At 43.1% G+C, this 13,926-nt stretch overlaps 1 protein-coding gene across 1 annotated transcript; it reads right to left on the bottom strand.

The window, feature by feature from the left end:
* Positions 1–804: 804 nt before the first annotated feature.
* UQCC6 (ubiquinol-cytochrome c reductase complex assembly factor 6) lies at positions 805–11,473 on the bottom strand. The gene is made up of 2 exons (XM_014865793.3): positions 8,829–11,473; positions 805–1,919 (listed from the first exon to the last, which is right to left on the bottom strand). The coding sequence occupies exons 1-2, from the start codon at positions 8,934–8,936 to the stop codon at positions 1,824–1,826; spliced, it is 204 nt and encodes a 67-aa protein (XP_014721279.1). The 5' UTR covers positions 8,937–11,473; the 3' UTR covers positions 805–1,823.
* Positions 11,474–13,926: the final 2,453 nt, after the last annotated feature.

Consider the following 13,926-nt stretch of genomic DNA (forward strand, 5'->3'; position numbering starts at 1 on the left):
GGGAATTCCAACTGTTGGGAGGAAGTTAGGCACCAGATTAGAAATACTGAATTCTCGTTTAGGAAACCATTTTTGAATTCCTTTAATTAAAAAAAATAGTCAAACTTCTTCCAGTCTGATACAAAGCCCTTGCAATTGGCAGTTGTGGCAAGCTTCACCATTTGTAAAGTATACAATTTTTTTGAGGAAAAAAGCATTGAGTTAATGGCAGCTATGAAATTTGATCCAGAGAAGGTCAGTCTCATGCACAAGGCCAGAGTCAATGAAGTCCCAGCAAACAGCAAGCAGCCTCAACTCCAAACTCCATCTTCTACCCAGAATGCCAATCCTTTCCCTAGGGTAGGCTACCGCTCGTCTGTCACTGACGGAATCGGAGGGCCTCTTGGTGCTGGAAGCATATGATAAGGCACCACATGACATGGCAGCAGAAAAGACCGAGCTTGATATAAGGCTGGAAAGAAGCTATTTCATTTAGTTGCTTCATACTGTTAAACTGAAGAGTATTTACTATGGAGAGTGAAACAAAAACATTTTGTTTGCATTTAGGGATTTAATATTTAAGATTTCAACACTGACACCAAAGATCTATGTCAGGTAGCAATCTGCTAACTGGCTAAGAAGTAAGCCTAGACATTATGTTTAAGCATGCAGAATTCTGAAAAACTTCTTGTATTAGAATAGCCCTGAACAGAAAGCCAACTGCTCTATGAATTACTTTTGTCCTATATTTATAGACTCAGAAAAAAGGTTGAAATGTTTGTTACTAGTTTCCACGGGCTGACATAACAAAAACCACAAACTGGGTCGCTTAAAACAACGGAAATTTATTCTCTCAGTTCTGAAGGCCAGAAATCTGAAATCCACGTGTCAGCAGAGCCGCGCTCCGAGACTGGCTGGACTCCTTCCTTGCCTCTTCCAGGCTTCTGGTGATGGCTCTCAGCCCTCTGTGTTCCCTGCTCGCAGCCGCGTCACTCCAATCTTTGCCTCTGTTGTCACATAGCATTCTCCGTGTGTGTCCTTTACATGGTGTTTTCCTCTTCTTATAAAGACAGGCATCACACTGGATTAGGGCCCACCCCATTGACCTCATCTTAACTCGGTTACTTTTGCAAAGACCCTATTTCCAAATAAGGTCACATTCACAGGGACTAAGGATTAGGACTCAAAATCTTTTAGGGGGGACACAATTCAACCCATAATAATATTCATTTTATCAGTTATTTATAAATATGTTTTATAAGAAAAATGAAATGCCAACATGATTTCTCAAATTTGGGGGTAAAGAATTTGTGACAGTCCAAGCCACAACTGTTATAATTTTGTTACGTACACAATTCCAAAAACTTCAAACTTTAAATATTTCAACTTAATTCAGTTTAGTACAAATAGTACTTTCCTATATTTAGAGAAATATTAACTTCACACCATAAGCATTCATTTAAAAGTCAATGCCACTTTTATTACAGTTAATTTATAATTTCCATTTGCCGTTATAGTCAAGGTTATTCAGAGAAATAAACCAGAATTATAAGGGCAAGAGTCAGTGCAAATACCCTATTTCACATCATATTCAAGACTAAATATCCATCAAACCACATTCAGGAAGCTGATGATAGAAACTTTGGCAGTTTTCAAGACACACTGGTCAAACCGTCATTAAATCCCACTGCATCAGTCAGTATCTACTAAGCACCTCCCCTTGCAGTTAGCAATGTATTAGGTGCTTAAGGACAAACAGTTTGACTCAATAAATTTTAAAAATACATATTTAAGACTTATAATACTATGCACAGAGTTCTTGGCAGAGCTGTACTTTGAGGTTTCTACTGCTGAGAAATTTGAGGTTCGTGTTGTCTCTCTTTCAGTCCCAAAAGCTCCGTTTTGAGTTCTCCAGGCTTTGGTGGAATTTCAGGTATCGTCTATACAAACAAAACAAAACATAGATACCAGTGCTTTCTCAGACTGTAATTAAATGTGACCTGAAAGACTCCAAAGAAAGTAAAGAGTAAAAAAGAACAGAAAGTCCTCTGCTACTCAATGATAAATCTTCATCATGAGAGCCTGCAGTCACTCTGAGTCGCTTTCTGGCCCTACATTTATATGCCTGTCATCCGGGCTACATCTTAAGAACAAGAGGACTCACAGAGGGAGATGCATCAACATCAACTGACGGATCACAAGTCCCAGTAAGGCTTTCCACATCTGGAAATTCATCCCTGCACTATTGACTGACTCTCCACCATGTGCCTGGCACAGAAAACAGCTATCAGGAATCAATGTATTCAAAAACAGTAAGTGCCTACTATGTGCAAAGCATAACGCAGTGAGCAAAAAATTACAAAACCGCCTTTAAGAAAGGTGGTCAAAAAAAGCCCAAGAAGGTGACTTTTTTTTGTAACAACTTTAGTAAGAAATAATTCACATCTCATACCATTCACCCATTTAAAGTATACAATTCAGTGGCTTTTAGTATAGTCATAAAGTTCTGCATCCATCACCATAAATTGTAGAAGTGTTTCATCACCCCAAAAGGAAACCCCATATCCATTAGCAGTCACTCCCATTCCCACACTACCCTCCCGCTCACCAAGCTGCTGCCCTAGGGGACCATTAATCTACTTTTTGTTTGTATGGATTTGCCTGTTCTGGACATTTCATACAAATGGAATCATACAGTATGAGGTCTTTTGTGACTAGAGTCTTTCACTCAGCATGTTTCCAAGGTTCACCATGTTGTCACATATCAGTACTTCATTCTCGTTTTTTTTTTTTTTTTGAGGAAGATTAACCCTGAGATAACATCTGTTGCCAACCTCCTCTTTCTGCTGAGGAAGACTGGCCCCGAGCTAACATCTTTGCCCCTCTTCCTCTATTTTATATGTGGGACGCCTGCCACAGCATGGCTTAATAGGCGGTGTGTAGGTCTGCACCCAGGATCCAAACCAGCGAACTCCAGGCTGCTAAAGCAGAGTGCACAAACTTAACCACTGTGCCACCAGGCCAACCCCTCATTCCCTTTTAAGACCAATAATATTCCATTATATGGATAAACCACATTTTATTTAACTACTCATTGGTCGATGGACTTCTGGATGGTTCCCACTTTTGGGCTTTTATGAATAATACTTCTATGAACATTCATGTAGCAGTTTTTATGTGGACATATGCTTTCATTTATCTTGGGTATAAATCTAGAAGTGGAATAGCTGGGTCATATAACTCTACGTTTCACTGAGAAACTGCCAAACTGTTTTTCAAAGCAGAATCACCATTTTACATTCCTAACAGCACTGTATGAGGGTCCCAATTTCTCCACATCCTCACCAACAACTGTCACTAGCTGGGTTTTTTTGGTGAGGAAGAGTGGCCCTGAGCTAACATCTATTGCCAACTGTCCTCTATTTTGTATGTGGGACACGACCACAGCATGGCTTAACAAGCAGAACATAGGTCTGCGCCCAGGATCCAAACCTGCGAACCCTGGGCTGCCGAAGCAGAGCACACAAACTTAACCACTATGGCACCGGCCTGGCCCCTGTTTTGTTTTTTTGTTTTGTTTAAATTATAGCCATCATAGTGGTTATGAGGTGGTATCTTGTTGTGGTTTTGATTTGCATTTCCCTGATGGCTAATGATGCTGAGAATCTTTTCATGTGCTTATTGTCTGAAAGGGTGACTTCTGAACAAAGACATGAAGAAGGATGAGAAAGCCAGCCATGCAGATATTGAGACGAGTTTCAGGCAGATGGAACCAGAAAAGCAGAGGACCTGAGGCAGGAATGTGCCTTATGTTCAAGGAAAAGCAAGGTGGTCAACACAGCTGGTGCACAGTACTCCATGAGAGGCCAGGAAGGGAAAGGCGGTGCGAAGACGGGAAGTCACAGGAGAGTTTTGAGCAGAAAAGTGACATGACCTGACAAGTGTAAAAAGATGACAATGGTGGCTTTGTTGAGAATGGACTGCAGGAAAGCAAGGGTGGAAGGGGTAAGACAGGTCACGAAGGTAGCACGATAACTGCAATGAGAGATGACTGACAGTGGCTTGAATTGGGCAGTAGCAACAGAGGTGGTAAAAAGCGGTGAACTTCTGGATCTACTTCTTAGGTTAAGCCAAAGGGATTTGCTATGTGCAGTATGAGAGAGGAGTTGAGGATGACGGCTAGGTTTTGGCCTGAACAACTAGAAGAATGGAGTCACCATTTATTGTGATAGGGAAGACTTCAAGGAGAAGACCACGTCTGTTAGGGGAAGACCAGGAGCTCAGTTCTGAACATGCTCACTGCACATCCAAGTGAAACTGTCAAGGGTGCAGTTAACAACCAAGTTTTAAGCTCAAAGGAGAGGTCCAGACTGGAGTGTATTATTCTAGTATATAAATAATAACTAATGCTCTGAGATTAGATGAGATCATGGAAGTGAATGTAGGCAGAAACAAAGGGTCAAAGACAAGGGCCTGTGGCCTACCAATCTTGGGAGGATAAGGGGATGAAGAGGAACCAGCAACGACTGAGAAGCAGCAACCAATGAGGAAGAAGAACCAGGAGAGAGTGATGTCTTAGAAGCCAGGTGAAGAAGGTGTTTCAAGGAGAGAGTATTCCATGTGTCACACGCTGCCGACGCGTCAGGAAAGAGGAAGACTGATAACTGACTCATAGGATTTAACAACATGGAGATGATGGTGACCTTAAAAGGCATTCCAGTCAAGTATTCACATGCTTCCATCTCCAGGCCTTTGTGTATCCTGTTCTCTCCATCTGGAATGTCCCCTGCACGTATTCTTCCACATGGCCTCTCATATTGGCATTACCGAAATCCTTCTCATTACCCAAGGCCCACCTCAGTGACAGCTCGAGGAAGATGGAATGTATCACTCCCTCCACACCATTCCCACCACACTTTGTTTACCCATCTCTGACCGGAGTTAAACCCATGAGGTCGTATATCATGATTTAGAGCAGTCCATTTCTATCAGATATCAGTTTCTACTGTAAGGTCCCTGAGGAAAGGGATCACACCTTAATCTCCTCCTTATTTCTTACAATCCTATGAGAACGCCCCTCATTACCAGAGGCAGTCAGAAAATGTGCCGAAGGAGTAAATCAACAGACTTTGCTCAGGACTCTTATAAACTCATAAGATTAGAGAAATAAAATCTTTACTCAAATTACTTTACACAAAACTGCAAGATCATTCTGGCATAATTTCAGTCATATCAGAAAACTTCAATCATTTTTCAATGTCTAAAGTTCAAACACCTTGACCTGGCTCATGTTACCCTTTTATCTCCTATTGATTAATTAATCCTAAAGAAATAAAATAGTTTAGGAAAGACTGTGGGGTTTGCAGTCAGGATAATAGGAGAGGTAGGGAGGTAAGAGATGTGCTACACAGCACCATTCTCATTTTGAAGTGAAAGTGACTTTCTAAGAAATCAGTGATGGGAACTGGAATAAAAGCCTGAGTAACACATATGACAATTTGTTCTCTTAAAAGTAGTCCTAGGATTTTGACATTCCAATCCCTTCACTACAAGCAAAGAATGTAGCTTGTTTCATGTTCATTAAACTGTCCAAACTAACTTAGAAGAGCTATTTTTTCCCCCAGGTCACAACAGGAAATTATGTGAAACCATAAAGCCCTATAAAATACAATAACAACATGTTTCAATTTTCTACAAAGTATTCACAACTACACACACACACACAAATTTGGGGTGACCTAAATTTCCAATACAGTATAAAGCTAAAATGACAATTTAACTTTTATTAAGACAGCAGTTTTATTTACATATTAAATATATAAGAAATTTTTAAAAGACTAATAAGTTTTTTGGTATCAAAAGTCATCAATGGGGGCCGACCGGTGGCAGAGCAGTTAAGTGCACACGTTCTGCTTTGGCAGTCCTGGGTTCGCTGATTCGGATCCCGGCTGTGGACATGGCACCGCTTGGCAAGCCATGCTGTGGTAGGCGTCCCACATATAAAGTAGAGGAAAATGGGCACGGATGTTAGCTCAGGGCCAGTCTTCCTCAGCAAAAAGAGGAGGATTGGCAGCAGATGTTAGCTCAGGGCTAATCTTCCTCAAAAAAAAAACTTATCAATGTTATCAGAGGTTCTACATAGCAGTTTGCGTGTATATGGGTGTGTTTGGAGACAACCAAAAATGAACATTTGACCTATTATGCCGTCAATAATAAGATCAGAGGGGGCCAGCCCTGTGGCCGAGTGGTTAAGTTCATGCACTCTGCTTCGGAGGCCCAGGCCCAGGGTTTCTCTGGTTCGGATCCCGGGCACGGACATGGCACCACTCATCAGGCCACGCTGAGGCAGCGTCCCACATGCCACAACTAGAAGGCCCCACAACTAAAATGTACAACTATTTACTGGGGGGATTTGGGGAGAAAAAGCAGGGAGGAAAAAAAGATTATAAATTAAGGAAAAAAGAACAAGTAAAAGTAAAATTACAAACAAACTTTACAAACAGTTAATCACTGACTGGTTAGTAAACTTAAGACTTTGGTTGCTTCTTGTCAGGAGCCCCTGTGGCATGGTTTCTCATCGTCCTTTCCTCTGTTCACGCTGCTTGAGGACTTTAGAGAAGATGCAAAAGGGAAGCTCAAGCGAAAGGCACCCCTGTATTCCAGGACAGAGCACCTGCCTCAAGTCCTCGCCTCCTTTCCCATTTTGACGGTGAGCTGGACAACTAGAGAAAAGCGCCTTTAATGCTACTCCCTTAAGACAGCACTGAGCACAAGCCCTAGGCAGCCCCCAGGGTCTCCTCTGCTCTGGACTCCACCTAGACCTTCTAGCTGCCCAGAGGGAAAGACTCCTGGGAAGGCCCGAGGTTGTTCACAATCACCGCCAGTGGCAGTAAGTACTGGAACAATACCAACAGATGTAGGTAAATTCCTTAAATGTGAGTAAGGCATACAGCATCCTACACACGGCCAGCCAGCCCTGGCCTCAAGTCTACAGAGGAGCCCCACTAACAATGTCACAGCCCAATCAGGATGAGGCGGCCTGAGGCGCTTCAGTGTGCCCTTCTGGAGATTCTGGCTTCGTGCTGCCTCGTCCCAAGGTCCCGGTAGCTCTGGTAACAACCCTTGCATAATCCCACTTATAATGAGATGGGTGAATCAAAGGTCAGCTTCCCAGGGTCAAATCACAGGCATTCCTTCCGTCCTTTGTAAGGCCTGCCTGATGTCTATTCCTGTATAAGCCAGAGACTGAACTGCATTTCTCTGGAAGGTTCTTACCCTCTTCTGTCTCCACTAAGTATCCTTGATGCTTCCCTAGAACTCAAAAGAGAGGCAGTCTGAAGTGGTAAGACAGAGCGACTGCAGCATTGTTAGCACAAAAAGTAGATACCACCCAAATGTCGACAGGGCATTGACTAAATAATATACGGAATATCTGTATTATGAAATACTATGCATTGGTCAGAAAGAGAAAAGCCCAGTGATATAAACAAACATCTATTCATACAGATGTTAACCAAAACAAGCAAATTGCAGAGAAATGTGTATATGAACTCCTATTATATGAGGAAAAACACCCCCCAAAATAGGTGTGTGTCTCTGTGTTTTCAACAATAGTAAAAAGTCTGGAAGGATATACACCCACCATCAAATGGTAGTGACCTTTGAGGAGGAGACTGGAGAAAGGAGCTTGTAAGTGGGGGGATTTTTCACTTTTTACTTTACATACTTCAATTCAACGTGAATGTTTTACAAGGGTGTTGTATTATTTTATTAACAGGATCAAAAGAGAGAAACATTAAACAGAAAGCTTGGGCTTCAAATCCTCATCAAGCTAAGCGACTTTGGGAAATCACCTGCACTCTTCCAAGACTCAGTTTCCTCATCTGAAAACAAGAATAAATACCGCCAAAACTGTAGTGACAACTAACTGAAATGAGAAACACAAACGGTTGGTTCTCCGTAAGTGTAACCTGTGCAGAGTCCAGGCAGAAATGACTGCTCCGTACACTGCGCTCCAGAGCACTCCTTTCACATCTATAGCATAACACTTAGCACCCTCTTACAGTTACAATTATTTGCACCATACTTCCTCGTCTCCACCTCCCCAAGCGCATCACTCCTCAAAAGTACCTTTAATTGCCAGTTCCTAATTCCATGAATGCTTATTAAGATAAATTTAAATTTCTCCCTCCTTTAAATGCATACATCCACTCATTCTTCATGCAACACGTATTTATTCAGCATCTACTACATTCTAAGTTCTTTTCTAGTGGTTGACATACAAGTGTGAAGCGGACAGGCACAGTCCCTTCCTGGAGATTACATTCCAGGGGAGGAAACCAAGAACCACTAAACAAAGGAATAAAATGATTGCAAATTATGACAGTGCTCTATGAAAACAAAAGACTGAGGCAGAATCGCAGAGGAGGAATCCTTTAGGAGCTGTCCAAAGGACCCTCCTGCTGAAGAAGATATTTCAGCGGAGGCCTGAGGTTTTGTAGAAGGAAATCAAGCCAAGACCTGGGGGAAAAGCACTCCAAGAAGAGAAAAAGCATGGCCTGGAGGTGGGGACAGGCTGGATGAGTTTGAGCAACAGCAAGGAAGCCGGTGTGGCTGCAACAGAGGGAACAAGGGGGAAACGGTAGAAGGTAAAGCCGGTGGCAGGCAGGCGCCAGACCGTGTAAGACCCTAAACCTGTACGAGCAGGCCATGCATTGCTCTAAATGCAATGGGATGCCACCCTAAGGCCCAGGGCAGAGATGCTCCTAACTTTGTGTTCCGATCATTTCTGCGGCTGCGCGGAGAACGGGGCGGTCCGGGAGCGAGGCCGCGGCCGCCCGCGCACTCACCAGGTCCGGCCGGTAGTATCTGTGCACCGCTTGGGCCCCGGCGCACATGGCGAGCAGGCTGGCAGCGAACATTTTCAGGTAGGTGGCCCAGGGCACGCCCGCTGGCATGGCTGGGGGCTGGACCGGGAGGAAGGGCGGGCGGTATTACAAGGGTCCCAGCCCACAACTAAGTCGCGCCGGAAACGAGCCGCCCGGCCGCGGCGGGGCGGGAGCTGGGCGCCCAGGTCCTCCCCTCATTTCCCCCCCGCCTCCCCGTGTCTTCACTGAGGAAACGCGGGCGCTGAGAGGACGAAGGCCCTGCAGGCCCAAGACCCGCCTTCAAGCGCTTCCGGGGGAGGAGGGGCTGGGCCTTCAGAATTTAAAGGCAGCTCTCGCGGAGCAAGCGGGAGGTCCACGCCGGGTGGTTTCCCCGCGACCCTTCAGACTCTAGGAGGAGGACCCGCACTCCCCGCCTGCCCTACAGGTGCACCCCGGGAGAGACTGTACGGGAAATGCACCCCGCTCGGCAGCCGCTCAGAGGGCAGCCGGAAGTGCGCTCAGAAGCCGGAACGGACCGCCAGCGGGTGGGACCGAAAGAGCAGGGGCTGGGGGCGGCGCCGGACCGGAAAGCCAGGGCACTGCCGGCGCCGGCGCCGCCGAATGACCCTGGTGGAAGTGGGACCCTGGGCTGGAGCCAGTGTCTTTCTTTTTTTTGTTTTGTTTTTTTAACCGATTCCCAGTCCTGTCCCAGCCCCAGGCTCTCGTCACACTCTTCACTCTCCCCGTAGTAGGATTTTCCTGGCAGTGGTGGAGTCTCGGGCTCGGAGCTGGCTGGATTCTTGCAGCGTTTGTCCCTTCGCACGCACGGGGAGATTGCTGGCGTTTACCACGTTTTGGGAGCGGGTGGAGGTTGGCACGCTGAGCAGTGCCTGCTTGAGGGAGGTCACCCTCGAGGGAGTGAAGTTAAAGCATTCTCTGTCCTTGTGTCGGGCGTCCTTTTATATCAAACAGCCACACGCACACAGCTCTGCCCGTGTGGTACGGTGCCGCTGGAAAAGATGAAACCTGAAATCGACATTATTGCCGGGGTCCCGCGCCGGCGGAGTCCAGGTTCCTGAGGGATGGACGGCGTCGGCGCAATGAGGGAGGGGGAAATAAAGGGGACGTGAGACTTGGGTTGGTGTTAGCAAGTCCCACTTTACTGTGCACAAGTGTCGTTTATATATTTTTCAGGATTAGTACAGAAATAGTTCTACAAATATTCTCAGAGAGATAAGGAAGTAAAAAACGAGCACAAGAATATTTATTAGCATTCCCTTCTATATAGCATAAGGTTAATGATCATCTCCGCAATTAACTAGTGTTTGTTGTCTCTAAACTAAAGGAGCTAGGTACCTAGGCATCTGTTGTAATTCATGGTAAAGTTAAATCAAAGAGAGAAGGTCCAGGCCTCCGGACAGGACAGCAGTCCGTCTGGTTGCATCCTGGTGGAGCCATCCCTGCCTCCCTCAATCATTTACGTCATTAGTGTAGATGGTTAATGGGAACAAAAGGTGACTCCGGGGTGTCTTATCCCCAGGGCTATCTGCATTCTCAGTGGGCAGTTAAACATCTTTACATTTTCGCACCCTTTAGGGGGTGAAAGCATTCCTTTGTCTTTTAGATTGTAGAGCTAACAGTCCCTTAAGTACACTGCCGGAGAAAGTATCACTTTGTTAGTAAAGTAAAGGGCTGAAAAGCTAAGCTAAACTATATATCTTCAAGAATGAAAAACAGAAATAAGTATAGACATAACCTTGCTAGAAAGCATGCATATAATTCAGAAAATATCAGGGGTGTCGGCCAGCCATTCTTCACCGAGGGGCATCCCTGCACCCCTCGGCCCTTCTACTCATCAATTATTTATTATTTATTGCTTTTAGGAGAAAACCTCTATAACATTTTAACAGAAAGCAGAAGGTCAAGAATAATATATAGATACTTCTTGATCATCCAATTAACCGACAAACTTAGAAGGACGATGCATATATATATTTAGACAAAGAACTGGAGGGAGAAGGAAACATTAACCACATGGAGGCCATAAACCTAATTCGACATCTTATCTGGGCAGGATTCCTTTCTGCTTGTCTCAAATGGGACTGTGTGCTCCTCCAATAATTAACTGAAAAATATCTTGAAAGTTACCTACAGGTGGTCACATTCTCTTACTATATTTAATTTTCCCGGGAGGTAGTGCCTCCCAAGCAGCCACCCAAAGGAGTGAAAACTGGAGGTTAAGAAAGGAAAAGGAATGAAGGGCAATTAGAAGCAGCACAGGTTTCAGAACTATGTGAGGGGCTGGCCGGTTATTCTTCACCAAGGGGCGGCCCTGCACCCCTCAGCGTTAATCGGCTGGACCCTGTCAAACAGCCGATCAAATGATGTAGCCACGGCTCCCAGCACATTATTTAGTTTATGCATTTTTAGATTGTGCTTTATGGATTTTCTGTTAAGCAAAAGGTTCATGCAAGACTGAATTCTGAAGGGTAGATTCACTTTTTAAACACTTTTATGGAGACATAGTTGACAAAATAAACCACATATTTAAAGTATACGATTTGATGAGGTTTGACATGTGTACACCTGTGTAACCACTACTGCAATAAAAATAACATATCCATCATCCCCCAAAAGTTTCTTTGTGCCTCTTTCTAATTCCTCTCACATCGCCTCCTTCCCTGGGCAACCACTGATTTGCTTTCTGTAACAATAAATTTGCATTTTCTAGAATGTTATGTAAATGGAATCATAAGTAGGTACTATTTTGGTCTGGCTTATTTCATGCAGCACAGTTATTTTGAGATTCAGCCACATTGTTGTGTGTATCAGTAGTTCACTTCTTTTTATTGCTGAGTATGTTTATACCACAGTTGGTTTATGCATTCACCTTTGGTGGACATTTCGGTTGTTTCCAGTTTGGGGCTTGTAGGAATGAAGCTGCTATGAAGAGTAAAGTATACCAGAAAGATTCAGACACGTCTGTGAACATGTGCTTCCATTTCTATTGGGTATATTCCCAGGAGTAGAATGGCTGCAGCGTATGGTAGGTAGCTGTATATTTCACTTACGAAATTGCTAAACTGCTTCTGAAATAGTTGTACAGTTTTACATTCCTGCCAGCAGTGTTGAGGGTTCCAGTTCCTCTACATCCTCTTCCAACACTTGGCCTGGTTAGCGTTTTTAATTTTAGACACTCTAATAGGTGGGTACTGGTATCCCATGACTAATGATGTTGAGAATCCTTTTATGTGCTTATATTTCTTTGGTGAAGTATCTGTTCAAATCTTCTACCCATTTTTTAATTGTATTGTTTGTTTTTTTATTATGAGTTTTGAGTCTTCTTTATATGTTATGGGTATGTCCTTTATCAGATAGATTGGATCTGCAAATATTTTTTCCCAGTCTATAGCTTGTTTTTTCTTTTTCCTAATAATCTTCCTCATAAGTTTAAGGCATCTTTTTCCTAATAATCTTTTGAAGAGCAAGAGTTAATTTTAAGGAAGTCCAATTTTCAATTTTCTCTTTTATGGATGGTGCTTTTGGTGTGCACGGGTCACACACCCATGAAGCTGACCCCGTGTGCCAGCATCAGAGACGATTTCCCATCCAACACTCTAGCTTTCTACTTCTTGAGCTCCCCATTCAGAAACTTTGATTTCTACTTAATTTTTGCAGTGTTCTCCCCTAATTCATGAATTTAAAAATATATATTAGTTCTACATTAATTCACGTTATGTCATCTAACATGGGTTTCATGTTAGGGAGCTATGAGGTTAAATAATTTAAACAGTTCAGAAGATAACTAATTCTTTTTCTTTGTTTATTTGGGATCTTGGTTTGCTCTGCATCTCACATTCCGGTCTCTGAGAAGTGAAAGCTACATCAGGTTTCAAACATTAATCAAATTCTTGGCATATCTGTTACAAATGGCAGATGTTGAATAAATGTGATATTAAATGTCACAAGCTATTTTCTAAAAACAATGCAGAAAATAAATTAACCTCTATTAGGATAATTACACGCACTGAGAATTTTTTTAAACCACACATTCTTATAAACTAAGAAAGCATGCATTTTTTTTTAATTCTTAAGAAAGAATACATGAGATAGATAAGAAATTCCAGGACATTATCTTTAAGGCGAGATAAGTACCGCAAAATGTTGACCTAGCACAGCTGAAAACGATTTGGGTTCCTTAAAGTGTTGTTAAATGACAAACTAGTAAGAGTAGATTCCACCACGGAGGAAAACAGAGGGGTACACCTATTTGTTTCTTTTTAATTTTCTACCATGCACCCAAAACCACATCTTATGCAGTGCACAACTCCAGGAGTCCCATTCACATTGTAGTCTATCAGTAATGGGTCCTATGTCTGTGTGTCTTGTGTCTCTCCTCCTAGGAGGACACTGGTCACTGAATTGGGGGCTACCCTAATCCAGTATGACGTCATCTTGCCGTGATTACATCTACTAAGACCCTATTTCCAAATAAGGCCACATTCACAGATACCAGGTGGACATGAATGTGGAGGAGACAGTATTCAACTCGGTACAAGCCCTTATTACCTACTCAAAAATTTAAAAAATATATAAATAAAAGTTTAAACATTCACTGAAAGAAAATGTTCAAGGGCTCATAAATTTTAAGAGTAAGAAAAATCAACTCTTTTGAAGCCCAGAAAATCTTGTATGCTCCCCTAAAATGTTCTTTAAAGCTCCCTGACACACAGATTTCTTTCTAAATCATTTGTTTGAAACATGTAGGTATTCCCCCATGCTGACACTACAAACCCCCCCTTTTGCAAAATATAGCTTAAGTATTAAACACCTGTAATAAAAGCAATCATCTGAGTGAATACAGGAGAGTGTTTGAACTACAGGTCTCCTCATTTGCTCTGTCACTTGGAAGAATAAGCCCTGTTACAGTGGCTTTTCAAACTTTATCATGATTCACAGTAAGAAATACTTGTAACATCATGATCCTATCTGTACCCGTTATAGATGTGTGTATGTGTGTGTGTAACAAAAGTCTTACAAAATAATTACCCTTATTACATATGAACCCTTTGATGCTTCC

This window comes from Equus asinus, chromosome 4, assembly GCF_041296235.1.
Source record: "Equus asinus isolate D_3611 breed Donkey chromosome 4, EquAss-T2T_v2, whole genome shotgun sequence".
NCBI classification, from domain to species: domain Eukaryota; kingdom Metazoa; phylum Chordata; class Mammalia; order Perissodactyla; family Equidae; genus Equus; species Equus asinus.

Bases quoted from the DNA above. Each gene is read 5' to 3' on its own strand.
- UQCC6 (XM_014865793.3), bottom strand. From the start codon at position 8,936: ATGCCAGCGGGCGTGCCCTGGGCCACCTACCTGAAAATGTTCGCTGCC. The intron at 1,920-8,828 runs GTGAGTGCGCGG...TTGTTTGTATAG, and splicing joins GATACTACCGGCCGGACCTG to ACGATACCTGAAATTCCACC.